This window comes from Neofelis nebulosa, chromosome 2 (genome assembly GCF_028018385.1).
Source record: "Neofelis nebulosa isolate mNeoNeb1 chromosome 2, mNeoNeb1.pri, whole genome shotgun sequence".
In the NCBI taxonomy this organism is placed as follows: domain Eukaryota; kingdom Metazoa; phylum Chordata; class Mammalia; order Carnivora; family Felidae; genus Neofelis; species Neofelis nebulosa.
The window spans coordinates 151378195-151400486 of NC_080783.1; the positions used below are offsets into that span (position 1 = coordinate 151378195).

At 34.3% G+C, this 22292-nt stretch overlaps 1 protein-coding gene across 9 annotated transcripts in view; it reads right to left on the reverse strand.

The window, feature by feature from the left end:
* The window catches only part of PRKACB (protein kinase cAMP-activated catalytic subunit beta), a 126289-nt gene that overhangs the window by 51476 nt on the left and 52521 nt on the right, over window positions 1-22292 (reverse strand). For 2 of the 9 annotated variants that reach the window (XM_058716815.1, XM_058716810.1), the window contains exon 1: window positions 1908-2036. The exons of 2 other annotated variants lie outside the window; for them this stretch is intronic. In XM_058716815.1, coding sequence (XP_058572798.1) covers window positions 1908-1917 — 10 coding nt within the window. In that variant the 5' untranslated portion in view covers window positions 1918-2036. Of the gene's footprint in view, window positions 1-1314; window positions 1636-1907; window positions 2037-17778; window positions 18065-22292 lie in introns of those variants that run through there. 5 more of the 9 variants (XM_058716814.1, XM_058716811.1, XM_058716808.1 and 2 more) reach the window with 4 other exon arrangements.

Genomic DNA, 22292 nt, shown 5'->3' on the forward strand with positions numbered 1-22292 from the left:
AAAGTATGAAAACCAGGCATATTCAATTTTGATACCCATAGAAATCCTAAGAAATGTTAACATGTTAATTTTGTAAATATTAGCCCAAATTTAAAACACTAATTCAGAAGGATCTGTCTACTAACAGGAAAATAACAATAACAATTCTTAATGTCTTGCATATAAAAACGTCCGTTAATGTCTAACATCATTTCACAAACAAATACTTAACAGTGTGGAAGAGGCTTCTGTTATATGGAAACAGGAGAAAAGAATATTTACTGGCAGTAATGAGGTGATCTTCATTTATGGAAGAAAAGGTACATCTGTTTTGAATTCTATCCTTATATAGCAAAAATCCAACTCTCTCAGGTTCTGGATTCCAATTCCAAGTCTTTTAAGTGTAAATTATAGACTGTTACGTTATAAGAAAAATAATATAACAGTTTTCCTAAAAATGTCTTCAATTCAAGGGTTAACTTATAAATATCCTCTTTAGTTAAGCAAAAAGATGCTAATGAATTATGCTGTAAGCAAATATTTCTCACTCTAACAACAGGATATCTATTTTTAGCTGCAGGTTTGGCTTAAAGTGAACAGCTCTCACCCTATGATAAACTGCAGTATATACTGTAAGATATTTTCTCAAAAAGCATTTTTGGAAATGTTTCAAAAAAATAAGTCACATTATAAAAACATAAAAGGAAACTAATGATCATGAAAGTACTTATTCTAACAAATTATTTCCCCCAAAAAAGTATCTCTGAAAAATTTTAATAAAGCCTCTAAAACCAAAATGCACATATTTATTTCATCATTAAATCTCTATTTCTCAAAGAACTGTAGTTAAAAGCAACCAGTAAACCAACAAAATTCTGGCAGCATCTTATTCAAGACTAGGGTTTTTTTTAATGTAATAAAAAAGAAGCTAACAAGACTTAACATTAGAATGACAAAGCCAATAAATGGAAAGTTCAATTATCTTCAGGATCAGATAATAAAAAGAAATTCCTCCCTTATCATGGTGGGTCTTTTACTCACTAATTTATAACACAATTAGTAACAACAGTATTTAATGAATACAATAAATCAAACCATAAAGAAAATTAGAAAATGATTATTGGTATCGACTATTAATAGTGGTTTTACTTGTTCACAGTTCTCAATGGATTTTAAAAACAAATTACTATAATGCCAAAATGCAAAAGCATCAATAGAAAATGTAATTCACTGTAGCTCTGGCTTTACAATTGCCCCTTTAGAAAATATTTTTCCCTCGTATAGTTAAATATTTCTAAAAAAATATAGCTGCAGTGGCTCCGAGAGCATACTTACCACTCATGATGAAAACCAACCTTTCCAAAACATATTGCTCAAAACAACAATCCAACAGCAAAGGGAGTTATGCTAATCTCTAGAGGTGGAAGAACCGATGGTGTAAACACATACACTGGAACATGCAGCACACAGAAAATGAAAATAGCTTTCTTTTGTTTAAAAAAGAAAAGCCCCTAGAAGCAAAGCATAACTGCCCAGCATGAGATATCACTAGTAAACATCAGATTAATGCCAAAGATGTATATAACTAGATTTAATTTCTTTCAAGCTGGTTATTCTAGCCTCCTTCATATACCACTAGAACAACTCAAAATGGCAGGGAGAAAATGTTCAAACCAGGATGTATAAGATGTTCTCAATTATATCAGCATGAGTTGTTACCACGGCAACATTAGACCAGAATTATCGGTTCACTTGTAACCAAGGAGTAGCTTTTCTAAAGCTTTAATCAAGCAAGACAAATAAAATATCTTTTTATTTTAGAGCCACATGATTTAAAAATTACCACGTTTCTTAAATTTAAGCAGTTATCTACCCTTTTTACATCTTTCAAAGATCTAAAAAAATTGCTGTTTTCTTCAAATACTCACACAATCCCATGTTGAACCTGGCAAGGAACAAACAGCAGAATGATTGCACCTAAACGTCTTTCAATTACACCAGCTCTTACTGCTAGCTGTGGACCTCACTGATATTAAAATGCTGTGTGCTGTTGCTAGTGACTATTGGCGATGAATCTTATTGCCCAGATCGCTGATAGCTTTCATTTTTCATGAGCCAGAAAGCTATACTGCAGCACAAATGTTAACCATTTAAACATTCTGTATTACGGAAGAGACAAAACACAACACTATAGATTTCATTTATACAGCAGAATCATAAAATAATGCATTTACAAACTTCTATTCGATTCGGCATTACAAACAGCGTCAGATGCCAGTAACGTGGTTTTCAAAAGGGAATAACATACAAAAAGTTACTGGTGATCATTGTTGAAGTGTGAGATTCCTTACATCAAAAAGGATTAAGACGACAGATTGTATAGCAGCAAGGTGGGCAGACTGGATGGCATGATGAACAGACTGTTCTGATTCCCAGAGACCTAAATTTTGTACCAAAATGGTACAAAGGATCTATAGAATGGTACCTCATTAAGTGGAACTTCAGCAAGTGAACTTGCCATTTGAAAAGCTCTCAGGTGAGCAAGGACTTCTGGTGATGGGGCCATGAATAAGCCAGAAAATCTCCTACAAAACAACTAAGAAGCTGGACAAAATTGCCAAAAACGATGACTTCATGGCTCTGGGAACCTAGCAATCACAAACAGTAAATTGAGAAGGACTTATTCACGAAAAACTGCTGAACTCTGTATAAGAACGGTAGGAGTCTAAGGTGGTCTTGCTCAGTGCTGCTCCTGTTCCCCCAACAGCTCAGTCAGTGCAGTACTTCCATCAGGTGGGGCTGGCCTTGACAACTAGCAGCTTTGCTGCCAGAGGGGCTGACGTGGTATACAGAGCAGGCCAAAAAATCCCACACAAGTGATGTTGTCAATAAAAAAAGCAAACTGTAGGAAATGAACAGGGCAAGTGTCCAGCTTTGCTAGTCTCAAGTTGTGGCCTTGGTAGGGGTGAGCAGCAGACTGGTAGTCTAGCAAGAAATTTAACACAGAAAATGGAAATGAGAGAGTCAGAGAGGACGTAAACATATCCCTAGCTAACTGGGAAGCTATTCCTGTAGGGGAGACCCTAGAGGACCCTACAGAAATTTAAAGCTGGTACAGACTTGAAAACCGCTTCAAGTGAAAACACTGAATGTGCTCCTCAACCCACAAATGCAGACTTGCTCACAGCATTTGAGGACAACCTCTGATCAATCACTGAATAACAACTAAGTTACAAAGACACAGGGTAATTCCTAGCAGAGAAATTAGCAGCCAGACACCATGGGGGACCGTCCATATATTAAGGCCAAAAAAGTTATTAAAAATAAATACATACATACATACAACCAGGAAGAAAAGAGAATCAGAATCCAGAAGTGCCACAAAAATAGTATTTTAAAACAATCAGTGTTTTTTGACAAAAATATGTGACAATAATGAAGAGAAAAGGTAGTCAATAAAAAATGTCTCTGAATAGGTCAAAATATAGGATTTGGCAGACAAAACAGCTATGATAAATACATCAAAGAATAAAAGAAAATTACGTTTAAAGAATTAAAGGAAATTATAATGACAATGATATAAGAAGGAGAGTTTCAATACAGAAAGAGAAACTATTTACAACATAAAAATCATAGACTTTGAAAGTACAATAACCAAAATTTACAAACTCACTATGTAGGCCCAACAGAAGATCTGAGGAGGGCAAAGACTTAATTAGTGAACTTGAAGACAGATGAACAGAAATATCCAGACTAAAGAATACAAAGAACAAAAGACTGGAGAAAAATGAACAGATCCTCACATATTTGCGGGATATCAAGGGTACCAACATACATGTAATAGGAATCCTAAAAGGAGTGCAGAAAGACAAAGGGCAAAGAAACAATATTTCAAGAATAATGGTTGAAAGTCCAATGTGGAAAACATTACCCAACAGATCCAGGAGTTCAAATAATATCAACTAGAATAAACCAAAGAGATTCATACCTAGACACATCATAGTCAAGTTTTTGAAAGACAAAGACAAAATCTTAAAAGCAGCAAGAGAAAAATGGCTAATCATGCACAAGGAAAAAGCAATATGATCAATGACTTTCTAACAGAAATAAGAGAGGTTAGAAGGCAGTGGAATGATATCTTCAGAGTGCCAAGAGAAAAAAGAAACAAACCTGTTCACAAAAATTCTCTATCCAAAATATTATCCCTCAAAAACAAAGGTGAAATAAAGACATTCCCAAATAAACAACTGAGAATGTTTGTTGCAAGCAGAAATACTTAAGGATGTCATTCAGGATGAAAGGAAATGACACTAGGCAATACTCAATTGACAGGAAGAAATGAAAGATGCTGGAAATGGTAAAAATAGAAGTAAAAGATTTTATAAATACATACTTTTCTGTTCTCTTAATTTCTTTAAAGGACTTCAGCTGTATGAAATTGCATTGCTGAGTTTTACAAAAATACACATGTAATATGTGTGAAAATAATAACACAGAGTTGGAGAAGATATGGAGCTATCTTGGATCAAAATAGATTTACTAGATTTAAATAGATTTACTAGATTTATCCTGAAGTAGAATGCGATAAGATAAAATGTACATTATAACCCCTAAATCAAACAGTATGAAAATATCTTTTAAAAATTTAGTTAAAACACAAAGAAAAATTAAAATGACACCTAATAAATATTTGTTTAACACTAAAGAAATGAAAAGGAAACAATAACAACAAAAACTGTAAGACATACTGAAAACAAACAGCACAGTAGAAGATGTAAATCCAACCATATCAATAATTACACTGAATGTGAATGGAACAAAGATGGATCAAAGGCAGAAATTATCAGACTGGATAAAAAAAAAAAAGGCAGGATTAAAAAAAGAAAAAAGCAGGGACCAACTATATCCTGTCTACAAGAGCCACACTTCAGATTTAAGGATACAAGTAGGTTGAAAGGAAAAGGAAAAGAAAAAGATATACCATGAAAATAGTAACCACAAGACAGCTGGAGTACCTAAATCAGTATCAGACAAAATAGACTTCAAGAGAAAAAAAAAAAAAAAAAAACAGTACTTCAGACAAAAAAAGACATTTCATAATGATAAAAAGGCCAATACATCTGAGAGAGTTAACAATTAGAAATGCATATGCACTGAAAAAAAACAGCCTCCAAATACTAAAACAAAAATGAGAGAATCGAAAGGAGGGCGTCATTATTCAACAATTGTATTTGAAGATGTCAATATTCCCCTCTCAATAATTCATGGGAAAACTATACAGAAAATCAGCAAAGATGGAGAAAACTTTGAATAATACCATTAAATTTTGACATTTATAAAACACAGCACCTAACATCATCAAAATACATAGTATTTTCAAGCACACATGGAAATTTCCACATTAAGCATAGGCTAAATACTATAACAAATTTCAAATTTGAAAGGACTGAAAAATCATTCAAAATATGTTCTTTGATCACAACAGAATTAAATTAGGAATCAGCAACAGATGGAGGGCGCCTGGGTGGCTGTTGGTTGAATGTTGGACTTCAGCTCAGGTCATGATCTCGGGGTTTGTGAGTTCAAGGCTGGCGTTGGGCTCTGTGCTTACAGCTCAGAGCCTGGAGCCTGCTTCAGATTCTGTGTCTCCCTCTCTCTCTGCCCCTCCCCCATCACACTCTGTCTCTCTCTGTCTCTCTGTCTCTCTCTCTCAAAAAAAAAACACAAAAAAAGAAATTAGTAACAAAATTTGGAAATCCTGAAATATTTGGATTTAAATCACAAAGAAATCCAAAGAGCAATAAGAAAATATTTTGAACTGAATGTAAAAGAACCTACAAAAAATCAACATTTATGAAATGTAGACAAAGCAGAGCTTAGAAGGAAATTTGTAGATTTAAACACCTATATTAGAAAAAATGGAAGGTCTCAAACAATAATTTAAGCTTCCACCTTAAGAAACTCAAGAGAAAAGATCAAATTAAACCAAAACCAAACAGCAGATCAGAACAGACTTCAGTGAAATAGAAGATAGAAAACAACAGAGAAAATGAGTAAGTCCAAAAGTCTTACTGATAAAGCTAGACTGATGAAAAATTAAAACAAAACATGACAAAACAAAATAAGACAAAATAGAGAAGATACTAATTACCCAAATCAAAAATGAAAAGACAACATCACCCCTGACACTAGATGAATTTAAAAAATTATAAAGAAATACTATAAACAACTTTATCTTGATTATATAACTTAGGTGAGATGGACAAATTCACAGAAAGACACAGGTGCTGGAACTAGCTCAAGAAGAAATAGAAAATCTGAAGATACCCGTGAACAAATTAAAATGTTGAATTAATAATTAAAATTTTTCTCACAAAGAAAAGCTCAGGTCCATATGGCTTCACTGGGGAATTGTATGAAACATCCAAAGATATAATATCAATTCCATATAAACTTTTTCAAAATAAAGAGGAGGATGTGACACTTCCCAACTTATTCCATAATGTCTGATACCAAAGCTAGACAAAGATCAAAAGAAAATTACAGACCAATATCCATCACAATGCAAATATCTTTATCAAAATATTAACAAACCTAACCCAGCAGTATAGAAAAAGGATTATATACCACGACCACGTAGGATTTATCCCAGGAATGCAAGGTTGGTTCAACATTGAAAATCAATTAATGGAATACCCTGTATTAATAAAATAAAAGACAAAACTACATAATTGTCTGAATATACAAGAAGAAGTATTCCAAAAATTCAACACCTGTGATCAAAGCTTTCAACAAATTAGGACTCGTAGAGAATTTCCTCCAGTTGATAAAGGGCAAGTGTGTAGGGGACTCCGTAGCTTACATCATATATAATGGTGAAAGACGGAATGTTTGCCCCCTAAGACTGGGAATAAGGCAGGAATGTCTACACTCACCACTTCTATGCCATTTTATGTTAGAGATTCTTGCCAGTGCAATGAGGTAAGAAAAAGGTATACAGATTGATAAGAAAGAAAGCTGTCTTTATTTGCTTTTTTTATGACATGATTATATATGTAGAAAATTCTAAAAATCTACAAAGAAACTACTAGAATTAATAAATAAGTTTATTAACATCATAGGATGTAAGATTAATATACAAAAATCAGTTAGATTTTAATTCACTAGGAACAACAATCCAAATGTGAAAGAAATCACTCCATTCACAAGAGTATTAACAAAAATAAAATACTTAAAAATCAATCTCACACACACACACACACACACACACACACACACACACTGGAATATTACTCAGCCATAAAAAAGAATGAAATTTTGCTATTTGCAACAATACGGATGGAGCTAGAGTATTATGCTAAGCAAAATAAGTCAGTCAAAGAAAGACAATACCAAATGATTTCACTCATATATGGACTTTAAGAAACAAAACAAATGAGCAAAAGGAAAAAAGATAGGAGGGCAAACTAAGAAACAGACTCTCAACTTATAGAGAACAAACTGATGGTTACCAGAGGGGAGGTGGGTGGGAGGATGACTAAAAAATGTGATGGGGATTAAGAGCACACTTGCTGTGATGAGCATCGAGTGTTTTATGGAAGTACTGATTCACTATATTGTACACCTAAAACTAATATTACACTGTTAACTAACTGGAATTTAAATATAAACTTTAAAAAATCAATTTTAACAAGACTTCTTCACTAACAAGTAGAAAACTGCATAGAAATTAAAGGCTGTCTGTTAAATGGAGAAATATTTCATCTTCATGGATCACAATACTCAATTCCAGCATATTTTTTTTAAAAGAAACTGATAGCTGATGCTAAAAATTGGATTAAAAGTGCAGTAAAAATTGGATAACCATATGAAGAGGAAAAAAAAAAAAAAAAGAACTTCACTCCGTATCTCACATCATATACAAAACAACTTAAAAAACGGATTTCTAGATGAGAGCAGAGAATAAGAATCTTCATTGCCTTGGGTTAGACAATGATTTCTTAGGATTTGGCACCAAAAGTACAATCTATAAAGGTAAAAATGATAAATTGGACTTAATTAAATTGCAAACTTTTCTTCTTCAAAGAGATCATTTAAGAAAACAAGACAAACCATAGAATGAGAGGAAATACTTGGAAGTTATCTATTTGGTTGACAACTTGTGTTCAGCCTATACAAAGAACTTTCAAGACTTGATAGTAAGAAGGTAAAAATCCTAAATTTTGGAGGTGGGCAAAAGATTTGAAAACACATTTCTCCAAAGTAGATACCCAAACAGCTCATAAGAGCATATGAAATTATGCTCAACATCATCAATCGTTAGGGAAATACAAACTGAAACCACACTGAAATAATAGTTCACGTATAACAGAATGGTTATAATAAAAAAGACTGATGATATCAAGTATTGACAAGAATGTAAAGAATCTGGCCCTCATACATTGCTGGTGGCAATGTAAAATGGCAAAACCACTTAAGAAAACAATTTGGAAGTTTCTTAAAAGAATAAACACAAACTTAACATACGACCCAGCAATTCTACTCCTAGATATCTACTTAAAAGAACTGAAAGCATTTGTCCACTCAGTCTTATATGCAAATGTCTACAGAAACGTTATTCAAATAACCAAAAACATTCCTGAGTGCATAAAGAAAATGTGTTATTTTCATAAAGCATGCTATAATTCAGCAATAAAATTGTTGATATGTTCTATAACATGGATAAACCTCAAACACATTATTCTAAGTGCAAGAAGCCAGAAACATTGATTGATTGCATTACATATTGTATAATTCCATTTATATAAAATGTCCAGAAAAGGAAAATCTGTAGGGACAAAAATCTATAGGGATACAAAACAGATCAGGATTTGTCTGAGGTTGAAGTGGAGACTAACTGCAGAAGGGTACAAAAGAACTTTTTGAGGGGATGGAAATATTCTAAAAATGAAATGTGATGATGGCTACAAAATTCTATAAATTTATTAATAAACATTGAACTGTACTTATAACAAGTGAGTTTATGGTATATATAAATTATACTTAGTTTTTTAGAAACTGATCAAGTGCTTCTCTATGGATGTAGAGACAGTGGCTTGAAGCGGGTCTTCTATGTTCTGGGAAGAATCACTTTAGTGGACAACTTAATTATGTAAATATAAGGCTGGTAGGCATCCATTAGCTTGGGGGAATGATCTAACAAAAACCCTTTGGAGTGAGATAAAGGCTGTTCCTTCCTAATACCCAATCGTAAACAAAACTAATTAAAGGGAAGGAGGAAGTAGCTCCTCATTAAAAATAAAACAAGGATTCTAAAAGAAAGGGATTAAAACCTAGACCCCGTTCTTTCTAAGATTCAGAATTACCAGAATTTCTTTCATGAATTTTAGTGATAGTATCTGTGGCCCATGAAGGCACACTAAGTAAGCTTTATCAAAGAGGAAAAGAGAATGTGAGCTGGTGATTTAGGCTCAACAATTGAGGCACTATAGGCCAAATTTAAGTGCCTACAGAGGCCATACAGGCAAAACAATAGAAGTAAAGGTTAGCATAAATTAGACAGTATTAATCCTGATTAAAGAGGATATTCATTCAGTGCTGCCCATTTGTTCTTAATGGGAATAAGAGGCCACTGAAATCAACTTCTTTAATATTTCAAGAATATGAAGTCCAGATATTAATATGAAATCTCTAGTTTTAAAACCACTGTATTTTGTATTTTTATATGAAAGAATGGTACCAAATTCAATTATTTTAAAAAATACCTTGAGGACGAAACAAGACATTGTCTGTGAGCTACATTTGGGTTACAGACAACCAGTCCGCTATCCCTGGATAAGATGTTTAAGAGAGGAAGGCTGGGGCACCTGGGTGGCTCAGTCGGTTAAGCGTCTGACTTCAGCTCAGGTCATGATCTCACAGCTCGTGAGTTCGAGCCCTGAGTTCAGGCTCTGCGCTGACAGCTCAGAGCCTGGAGCCTGCTTCAGATTCTGTGTCTCCCGCTCTCTCTACCCCTCCTCTGCTCATGCTCTGTCTCTGTCTGTCTCAAAAATAAATAAACATTAAAAAATTAAAAAAAAAAAAAAAGAGAGGAAGGCTGATTTTGGTACAGGGTGGGGAAGGGCTAAACTAAAAGATAACCTTCTCACACATTCAACCTGACATAGAAGTCAGGATCAAAAGGCACAGAAGTATAAATTAAGGAAACTAAATCCTATGGTATATTCCTTGGATGAGCATAACACTGGAAAGTGTGGTCACCCTCCTATTTAAGAACCACTAAGATCTCCACAAGGGTCAGTGTCATCACATCAAGTGCAAGGATACATCAAATCCTTTGGGATCAGTTTTGAACCGCAAAACCATGTAGCAGTGGCAAAATCAACAGAAGCTAAAAATGAGACCACTAGCTTATATACTAATCAAAATACTCCTCTCTGTATCTACACTTTAGAAAGATTAGACTCTCTGTAATGAGTAAACTGTCAGAAGTTTAGCAACATGTGAAGGGGGCTGGAAGGAGACCCCAAGAGAAAAGCTACTTAGCAGCCCTACCAGTATGAATAGATGAATGCAAATGATTAATTCGAATATTTAAAAGATGAAACCGGGGCGTGTGGGTGGCTCAGATGGTTGGTTAAGCGTCCAACTTCGGCTAGATCATGATCTCACAGTTTGTGAGTTTGAGCCCTGCATTGGGCTCTGTACTGACAGCCTGGATCCTCTTCAGATTCTGTGTCTCCCTCGCTCTCTCTCTCAAAAAAATGAATAAACATTAAAAAAAATTTTTCTAAAAGATGAAACCTTATTTGTATCCTAAGTGGGTCATACTAGTTACATAACTAGTTAAAAGCATAGTTAAAAGCAGTCATTACTTTAGGGCTTGCAAGTAATATTCAATCCTTCAGAGAATGCATCACTCCAACTTCCAACTTACTGGCTCTTTTCACATGAACATCTTATTTTCAAAGTTCTCTTTCTAGCCTGTTGCTTTTCTTGGTCCTCATAATAGCACGCTGTCTCTGCATCTAACAGGAAACTTAAGACACAAATCTTCGCTATAGAAGCCAAAGACCTGTTTTTCTTACACACATGTAGAAAGGTTTCACAGAACAGGTATTAAAAGCATGGGCTTTGGAGCCAGACTGCTGGGTTCAAATTTCTTCCATTAGATATGTTACCTTGAGGAGATTACTTTCCCTCATTGTGCTTCAGTCTCTTCATTTGTAAGATATGAATAATAATAATACTTACCCTACTGGTTTTTTTAAAGGGTTATATAAACGAATATATGCAGTGTCCTTAGAACAATGCCTCACAGAGAGTAAATAAATGTTTCATGTGATAATGTATATGAAAATATTCCACCCAGGAAATGGGGCAGTGAAGGGACAGGAGTCACTGCTATATTGCACAATCAGAATTATGCAATGTTCTTTATAATATGACTGAATCTCCAACCCAACGAAGTTATACTCTGCTGATTACCAAGGAACATGTAATGATAATGCTCTATTCGGCAACTAAAACATGTCTCTCATGGGGAGCCTAGGTGGCTCAGTGGGTTAAGTGTCTGACTTCCACTCAGGTCATGTGGTTCACCAGTTTGAGCCCCGTGTCTGGCTCTGTGCTGACAGCTCAGAGCCTGGAGCCTACTTCAAATTCTGTGTCTTCCTCGCTCTCTGCCCCTCCCCCGCTCATGCTCTCTTTCTCTCTCAAAAATAAACATTTTTTTAACGTTTATTTTTGAGACAGAGAGAGAGAGAGAGAGAGAGCGCGCGCGCGCGCGCGCGCGCGCGCGCAAGTGGGGGAGGGGCAGAGAGAGTGAGACGCAGAATCTGAAGCAGGATCCAGGCTCTGTCTGAGCTATTAGCAGAGAACCCGATGTGGGGCTCAAACCCACCAACCACAAGATCAAGACCTCAGCCGATGTCGGATGCTTAACTGACTGAGTTACCCAGACACGCCTCAAAAATAAACATTTAAAAGAAATAAATAAAACATGTCTCTCAGACTATTTGCTACTAATAACTGACCAGCTTTGAAAAGTGGAAAAATCTGATAAACACTAATAATAAAGGAGAAAATAAAGCATGCTTGACGTGCCAGAAAATTATACTAGGGATTTTAAATGTCTTCTCTGAACATTGAAACAAATTTAACTCCAAAAGGATATATTACGTGTACATTTAGGGTGCAATTAATTTAATACAAAAGCCTTAAAATAGTCATAACATTTCTCTAAATTTGTCCTATAAAATATAAAAATAACGTATACAAAGATTTAGCTATAAGGATATTTATTACAGCATTTTTTATATAATAGCAAAAAATTAAAAACAATCTCGATGACCAGTGATATGTTAAGTAAATTGTGATGTATTCTTACAACTGAATACAAAACAGCCATCTTAAAAGATATTGTGGAACAACTCTTTTTTTTTTTTTTTTTTTTTTTTTTTTTCTGAGGTGGGTCGGGGGTAGAGGGAGAGGGAGAGAGAACCTTAGCATCTCAAGCAGTCTCCACACTGGGTGGATCTCACCTCGGTGAGATCATGACCTGGGCTGAAATCAAGAGTAAGACGATTAACCAACTGAGCCACCTGGTCGCCCTTGTGGAACACCTCTGTATGATTAGCAAAGATGTTATCAAACACTGTATGCTAAATGATCCAAATTTAGGGGCTGGTAGAAATTTGTTTATCTATGCACCAAATAGACTATAGATACACAAGATATATATATATATGTATACACACTATATATATCTTGTGTATCTATCACAAGACTATATACACAAAAGATGTTAGCAGTGATTATCTTTTGGTGGGATCGTGTGATTTTTACTTTTTCCTTTCTTCTTTCCTAAGATTTGCAAATTTTCTCCAGTGAAGATATATTATTTGGCAATCAGATTAAAATGTTACCAGGGGAAAAGTGTCTCTCAAACTTTAATGTGCATATGAATCAGCTGGGTAATTTTGTTAAAATGCAGATTCTGACTCAGTAGGTTTGATAGGCCTGATAGTCTGCCTGAACAGGCTCCCAGGTGATGCTGATACTGTTGGATTGCTAATACACTCTGAGCAGCAAGACATTACCTAGAATATATACTTAACCTTCCTTTTTCCCTAACCATGTAGAATGGCTATTCTTGCAAATATTCTTACAAGCAAGTAAAAGCTACTTTTTATGTTATTACACTATTTGGCACTGCCACATAGTCCATGGAAACACTTTCTAATTTTAAATCACTTAATATCCCGGTTAATTTAGTATAAGGGCTGCTGATTACTCAAATTCATATAAACACTCGTGATCAAAATACACAGGTAACAGTGAAAAGTTTAGTGCCTCCGGCATGTAATATTTTCCAGATTCAGGTCAGCATTTTACTGCTTCTGGTTAATGACCACAGGTCTTTGAGATAAACTGCAAAGATCACAATAGAACAAATTAGAGAAGGCCCGTTAGTGTAAGGCCATGGTGATATTTAATGGCAATCTAACAAAAAACTCGATGTTTATTGAGAACTATGCTGGCGATACCAAAAATAAATTGACAAATTCATGCCTTCTAGGAAGGAGTTCAAATAGGGGAGATAGGTAACCTAAGGACTAAGGTAATATAATTTTAAATCTATAAAATAAACCGTATTTTAAGTGAGTATAAGATAATATGAGAACATAGGAAGAGATTATGAATTCTAATAGAGTGAAAAACAGAGGAATAGAATGCTTTGTGATTTTGTTACAGGGATAGTACTTGAGCAGGGTCTAAAAGTACGAGCAGATCCCACCATTGGTAGAAGAAAGGAAAAGGAATTCCAGGTAGAAGAAACACCTTAAATAAGCACTGTTATTATAACGGGAATCCACTGTCTGACTATTCATTGCCATGTTCATGAAGTGACCAAAAGTCTTGGTTCTAATTAACTGCCTAGCTCAAACAGAATATGTATAGTATCCAAATACATTTCCTTGTAGTAGAGTTAGCAAGTTAACTTCTCCTTTATTAGGCAAGTTAAAAAGCAAATTCTTTAGGCTCTTTTAACAAAAGATTGCATACATATTATTTTCCACTTAAAAAAAAAAAAAACTGTATTAGCTCCTCACTATTAGAATGTAGTCCAAAATTCTGAATATCTAATGGATTTCAAAGATCAGATCTACAGACTACCTTTCTGGACAATATCTTACTATGTCTTTTAAGCAAATCCTAAATTTTCATGTTTTCACTTATTTGTGTATGTTGTTTATTTTCTTAAAATAATCTTTCCTCCTTCTTTGAGTCTCCAAATTCAATTCATTCTTTATATTCTTGAAGGTCCCGTCTCCCCTAATGTTAATTTCTTCTTACACTAAGCTCCACATTAAGCTACTTATACATTTTTAAGTGACCTTTTCACTATACCTTAAATATTGTTCGTATGTATGCTCTTCCTACTCTTGTTTTGGAGGGTAAGAACTAGATTTTATTTTTCTTAGAGCCTGTTTAGACTATGAGATAGTAAATTCTCAGAAACATTTGCCAAAGGGTGCCTGGGTGGCTGGATCAAACATCTGACTCTTGATTTTGGCTCAGGTCATGACCTCAGTGTCGTGGGATCGACTCTCATGCAGGGCTCTGCACTGACAGTGTGGAGCCTGCTTGGGATTCTCTCTTTCTCACTCTCTCTCTGCCCTATCTCTGCTCGGTCTCTCTCTCCCTCTCTCTCTTTCTCAAAAATAAATAAACTTCGAAAAAAAAAAGAAATTAAAAAAGTTTGCCAAATAAATAAAAATGGATTACTACCAAGAAGCTTATGGAATAGTTACAGATGGAAAAAGTAGATAAAAGGATAATGTGGAAGGTCCTCTAGCTTAGAAGTTACAATGACACAGATTCAGTGGCCTAAGAAATAAATATGAAAGTGAATCATCTTGAAGATTGTATGAGCACTGGAAAGGTAAAACTGACTAGATAAGGTGGGCTGATAAACCACTTTAGTTATCTTACTCTACCTGAAGAAATCCATATGCAAAATTGCTTATTTGTTTAATATGGTATTTAAATCTAAGATTCACTCATGGATTTGTATCTACCAGAAAAAATAGCCTGTCAGTTAATGGGAAAGGAGAATAACTAAAGTGTTTGATGGTATTTACCTATTCAGTCCTTTAAATGTTATTAGACATTCATTAAGTGTATAAAGTCTAAGATTTAAAACGCGAAAACTTCAATCAAGTTCAGCATTCTGTAATTCGATACACCATTTATGATCAAAGGAAGATTAAAAGCTAACCATAATACATTTGCTACAAAGAGAATTCAATGAATGTCAATATTCCCATTCATTCGGAGTCAGAACAAAAAGCAGAATTCCTCCATGTTTTTTTTTTTCTTTTTGAACACGTACTTATATGTGGATGGCATCAGCTGTTAAATATTTATGCCATCAAACAGGAATTCCTGTTACTTAATTTAGTAGTAAAAGATGAAACACAGTTAAACCACCTGGAAACTACAATTTGGCTTTTATTCTTTATTTCTTCCTACACGTAGTGTCACTAGAGAAGAAAGAAACTTGCATTAAAACTTGTTACATTTCATAAACACCTAAACTGGTAGTTAACCTTTACTCAATAGTTCACACATCTAATTTTTAAAAAATTACATGTAGTTTCCGTGCTTAGTTGATTTCTTAAAATAGCACTTTTGGAACAAGCATGTTCAGAGTGTTTGTTATCAGTAGATAGGACATTCCTTTTCCTTGTCAAACAAGTCATACAAGTAGAATGCTTTGGGTAGCTTTGAAGAATGTGGTTTTCATAAAAACTTCATATAGTCAAAATTCCTTCCATAACTCACTCTGTAAATGATAATTGGTGTTTTCAGCACAAAAATAAACCTTGGAATTTTGAAATGATAGGATTCCTCTTTTTCTCTTGTATCAGTGTTTTCTCCTCTGTATCGACACATTCCATAGTAGAAGACTAGAGCTCCATGTTTACTGCACTCATCATTAAACATATAACATTATTGTGTCTGTTTTGATTATTTTGGGAATATGAAAGAGAGAAAAAAGTAGAAGAATACTTGATTAATGGATACAGTCACTCTTTAAGTATGTCTATTATTTGCAGGGCTATGAGATCTGCATATAATTTTACTTGTGTACAAGAATACTAGTTTATTTTGTGACATCATAATAAAGAAAAATGTTAACAGCATTTTATCAGTCTGCTTTTTCTAAAAGAAATCATGGCTCATGATGTTATCTTCAATTGCCAGGTTTTAAAATGTGTTTCAGAAAACATCACAGGCCCCATACATTAAAAAAATATAGTGACAGAACAGTACAAACATAACTTTTAATTATTACAAGCCTGTGATATTCATTCATTTGAGATACATTTACTAAACACCCACTATTTGGATGAGTAGGTATCAGTGAAACAGAAACTAATTCAGTACTGTCCTCATTCTTCATTGAACATTTAATTAAAAGGCCTTAAAATGCAAGATTTCCAAAAGGACCTAGGAGATTGCAGTTTAACAGAATAGGGCAAGTTGAATGAATAACAAACTTCTGTTGCATGGTAAATTTTAATAATGTAGTATTATTTCAATAGTTAACAGTTCATTGACTTGAAGATATTTGAGATTCCTCACCTATCAACCTGCTATATGGTAAGGATTAATTATAAACAAAACCTTTAGAATAAGAAAAATTTTACATATGTATGTTCTTTACTTTCTCCCTAAAACAGCTCCAAGAAGGTAAAAAAATTCTGCTGTAGTAAATAAATAATTCAAATAAGCTTCTATAGAACTATGAAGGTACTGTAAAAAATAGGGAGTAGATTTTGTAAAGCATTCTTGGTTTGTTTTGTCTTTTTAAACTGTGTTTTAGACTGCTATGGAATATACAAACAGAAAAGGGCAAAACCTAGTGCTATCTGATTAACAAACACACCAAAAAGGGCAAGGCTACCAAGGGTAATTCTATTGTTCCTTTAATCACAATGATAAAAATACCTTGCGGAGGGTCCAAGGTGAGAAGTGGAATGGAGGCACTGGTATTGTTTATACGTGAAATTTATCTTTTAAAAGTGCACGCCACCAAAAATGGTTACATATCACCATTTTAGCAAAGCACAAGTCCAAACATTTTAACATGCCTGGAAAGAATGTGATGTATGCATAAACAACTTTTTCCTCCTTTAACTGTAATTATAAGTAACATAAAATATAATTATAAAAGCTTTTGATATTTCTAATGTTATAAATATAAGATTTCACACCGAATAACTATACTATGCTTTTGTATTAGAAATCCTGCTTGTAAAACTGAAGTAACGTTCACACGAGCATTTAAAAATAAAAAATAGTAAACATAATAGAACTTGAATTATAAATTCAAGTCTTCTGACCTTTGAAATTTAGGACTTATGAATCCAAACAATTTTTTAAAAATAACCTGATTATTATTTCTAAAGTTTAGGCTCTTCCCTTTTAAAAAAGAAAAATAAAAACAAAAAAACAGTAACATACACTAGAGATGATAATAAGAATTTTGTAGAAAGACTTCCTATTGATACTCAGTGGTCAGATATAAAACAAAACAATGAACTACACAATTCAGTTCAACTTATAATCAAGTTTTTGTGGCATTTTGCAACTTCATCCTGCAAAATGTCCTTGTGCAAATCATAAAAAGACAAACAAAACATTGCTCTTTATGTTTGATTCGAAAATTCCAATTAGTATTTTAGCTTCTAGTTAAAAATGTATCATTAAAAAAAAAAAAAAACTTACTTGATCTGTCCCATAAGGCAGTATGTTCAGAGAAATGAAGGCTGTCATTTTCCAGAGTTGTTTTCTGATCATGTGCAGTACTTTTAGAATGTCTATGAAATAATCGGCTAGCAAAACCTTCCAATTTCTGAAGAGCAGTTGTACCTGTATACTGGTTACAGGGTAGTTCTCTATAAGCTGCCATTCATGTGCATTTGCACTTTACTTAAAGTAACTGAAAATATTTCCAAAAGGAGCTCAACAACTTCTTACACAGAAGCTAAGAGCTATGCAAGTGTCAAACTTCCTGTTTGCAGGGTATTCAAACCACTACTGCTGTTCTGTTTCCTGTTAATATAAAACAGTACATTACTGAGCCTTTCTTAGCAAAATTCTTCATTTCAACTAAAGATGGGGATTTTAAAGCCTTGTGATATCAGCCCGAAAGATTTTATACTTAAGACTGTTTAATATTAATAAATAGGTTGATGACAACATTAAATTTAAGGCTTTATATACAGACTGAAAAAAATTTTTAAAAAGGAAAACTAGTTAAACATGTATTACAACCCTATGCAAACAATTCAAGGCCAAACCACTTTCCAAATATAATAGGTTAAAAAGGTTGTGTGTGGTTTCCAGGAAATCAGCTAATGTACAGATTTTATGAATCCTTATAAGCAGCTAACTTTTCATCAAAAACTCATATAAAATGAATATTAAAAACTTCTGCAAAACAACTATATGACATGTGTTTTAACTAAGAAAAATTTGAACTAGCATTTAAAAAAAAGAACTGAATGTTGCTAACTCAATGACTTAAGTCTAATATATACAGGAGCTACAAAAACGGAGTATGGGAGTACTGCTTATCAAACTGACAATCTGCTGACAAGTGCCCTATCAGCAGTACATTTTAAAACATTCTAAAATTTGAAAAAAAGGAACAAAATATAAGATTTACAATGATAAAAAATCAGCCACAACAAGGCATTTCAACTGAGAAAACAAATTCCTTCTAGTTTACGGAAACGTGTTAATTTTTAAAACTAAACACTTTGAGTACTACTGCTTACCTGATCCCTAACTTTAGGTCTGACTTAGAAACAACTCATTTGATTAAAAGTGAATAAAATTTGCAACTGTCTATTTGCAGGAAACAAAGTAACCTGTGGCATTTAATGATGATTTTGAGTACTTGCCTTTTGACACTAATTAAAGGATGAGAAATCCATACGCTTTTCTCCTTGGGAGAGAGAAGAATCTAACTAAAAATATGTTAGTCCAGGGGCACCTGGGTGGCTTGGTCGGTTGGGCATCCGACTTCGGCTCAGGTCATGATCTCGCGGTCCGTGAGTTCGAGCCCCACGTCGGGCTCTGTGCTGACAGCTCAGAGCCTGGAGCCTGTTTCAGATTCTGTGTCTCCCTCTCTCTCTGCCCCTCCCCTGTTCATGCTGTCTCTCTCTGTCTCAAAAATAAATAAACGTTAAAAAAAATTAAAAAAAAATATGTTAGTCCAGATTTCCTGCCAACTGCTTAATAGGATAGGAACAATCATAATAAATAGAATAAGTAGGAGCAATAATGTAATCAAATTAGGACAACACATACACATATCCATGAAAAACTGACTAATGAATTTTGCCAAGTAACAGCTCCTTTGTGTACACTTTGTCTTGTGTGATAAAATTAGTATCGATGTAAACAGCCAACAGGATCTATAGGACTAAACTTCCAAAATTTTCAGCTTTCTGTGTAAATATGTGTGTACAAGAATAGATAACTTATTAACAGCTGACAGTACTTTACACAAAACAGACCCTGAACAAGGTTCTGCAGTCTTTAATAAACACCTCAGGGTATGGAAGGACTATAGGGGCAGAAGTAGATGAACTTCCTGAATTCTCTGACTTACTATCTTAGGAGAAATTCTATTCACCCTCGAGGACCACTCTGACTGTCACCTCTTCACTGAGTTTTCCCACATATTTCCTAGAAAATAAATCACTCTCACCTGTTTCCACCAATCTTAAATATTTGTGTTAAAACTTGCTGTTTGTAAATTTATGTCTCGGGGCGCCTGGGTGGCGCAGTCGGTTAAGCGTCCGACTTCAGCCAGGTCGCGATCTCGCGGTCCGTGAGTTCGAGCCCCGCGTCAGGCTCTGGGCTGATGGCTCGGAGCCTGGAGCCTGTTTCCGATTCTGTGTCTCCCTCTCTCTCTGCCCCTCCCCCGTTCATGCTCTGTCTCTCTCTGTCCAAAAATAAATTAAAAAAAAAACGTTGAAAAAAAAATTTATGTCTCAAATTGTGACTCACTTGAATTCATAAATGTAATACATATATTGCAGACTCAATAAATATGTTGAGGAAAGCATTCATTCTTAACAAATTGAAGGTCTGCGTAGAAATCAAATACTTGAAAATGTTTTAATTTTGTTTATGCAATGTCACTGAACTCTTTTTTCTGTATATTCAGTCTGTTACTAAATTCTGTTCGTTCTTTGGGTGTCATTTTTATTAGTGCAAATGTTGATTTCTAAAATAATTTGTTTTCTCTACTTCCAGTCATTTCTTTCAATCACTCATCTCTGACACATTAACCTTCCAAAATATCATACTCATGGTATTCCCTTGCCAAATGCACAAGTTAATCCTAACAACTGTCTCACCATATTCATTTTTAATATGTTTAGCCAGGCATATTCAACCTTGCTCAAGATTAGTACAGATGATCCAGATTCCTAACTAGAACACTAAGATTAATTTATTTAAAACAATGCATAATGCTTACAGCAAAATAAGTAGAGAAGGAGGAGGAGGGATAGAAGGAGAAAGGGGAAATAAGCTTCATCTAGTGATGAAATCTGGGCTTTTTTTTTTTTCTTCAATAAAACTGTTTCCATTTGTTACCAAGTCCTTATAGAAAGTAAGAACCTTTAGTCTGCAGAGCATGTTTCTATATATGGTAATGTGACCAGGAAGTTGTTGCTATGGAAGTACTTAGGCAATTTGACTTTTATTAAAAAGAAGAACTCTACTGGCATCTACTGATAGAAGGAAACAACTACAGCTTTAACTAAAACGGAATTCCTTCATAATTCAAATTAATCTTAAGAAGTATATTGCTCGTATTTCATCCTGACGGTATTTTCAGAATTTTAATTTGTACTAAGATGTCTAGCGCTGTACTCCAAATCTGATACAAGAGCATATTTTATACTCTAGTGATAATTTAAATAACATGTGATAATAAAACCGGAGCAATCAACTTTGAGGTTACAAAGTCCTTATTATTCATTCTGCATTAATTTTTTAGATTATAACAATTTTCAGAGTTGAATCTCCTTTGATTATCTTAAGATACCACAAAATCCTGGGGGTTTTTTCCTTATATTTAATAATACTAATGAAAGCTTACATTTACCAATTACTTTACAACATATAAAATGGTTTCCACTGGCTTATCAGATCTTTACAAATTAAGTAGGCAGGACAGGTGTTATTAACTTTATTTTAAGATGAGAAAACAAACTTCTAAACACGAAGTCACTTGCCCAAAGTCACTTAAGTCTTCTGGCTTCTAGATCAGAGCTCCTTCGTACTGCACAACAGTGATTACCAAAAGAAGTAAAGATTTTTTTCAAATGCAGCATTTTTCAAACAAAGATGAGGAAGTGCGAATAAAAGAATAGTAGGTGGTGGAATTAGTTCTTGGATATACTGTCTCGAGTCTAAAAATCTGCTATTAGAATGTTTCCCTTTAGATGGTCGGTCACCTTATAGCCATGTGATTTCAATGTCTACCTTTAGGTTTACAATCATGCTGAGGCCAAGCATAACTATACACGTCAGAGTTTCGAGGTTAAAAGAAACACATGGAAGCATACTCGATACATAAATGATGTTATTTGTTCCACATAGAGGGCACATAATATGACCATGACCTCTGCTATTCAAATAAAGGTTTTAGGGTAACAGTTTTGCCTTTCACAAAATGTTTTAATGGATTCATGGGGCACCTGGGTGGCTCAGCCAGCCGGTTGAGTATCTGACTTTGGCTCAAATCATGATTTCACAGTTCGTGAGTTCAAGCCCTGCATCAGGCTTGCTGCTGTTAATGCAGAGCCTGCTTGGATCCTCTCTGCCCCTCCCCCACTTATTCTCTCTCTCAAAAATAAAAATAAACATTTATAAAAAATTTTTAAAAATAAATGGATTCTTGTATTTTATAAATGTATTCAACCTTTTAAGACTGGCTTCTTTCATTTAGCACAATATAACAATTAAGATTCATCCACGTTGTGTTTCAATAGTTGACTCATTTTTATTACTGAATAGTATTCCAGTGTATGGATTTACAATTTATATATCCATTCACAACTGAATTACTTTGCAGCTTTGTCAAAAATCAATTAACAATATATTTGTCGGGGTCTATTCTGGACTCTGTCCTGTTCCACTGATTTGATGTGTCAGTTCTTTCATCAATACCCTACTGTGTTGGTTACTGTAGCTTTTGAGTAAGTCTTAAGCCA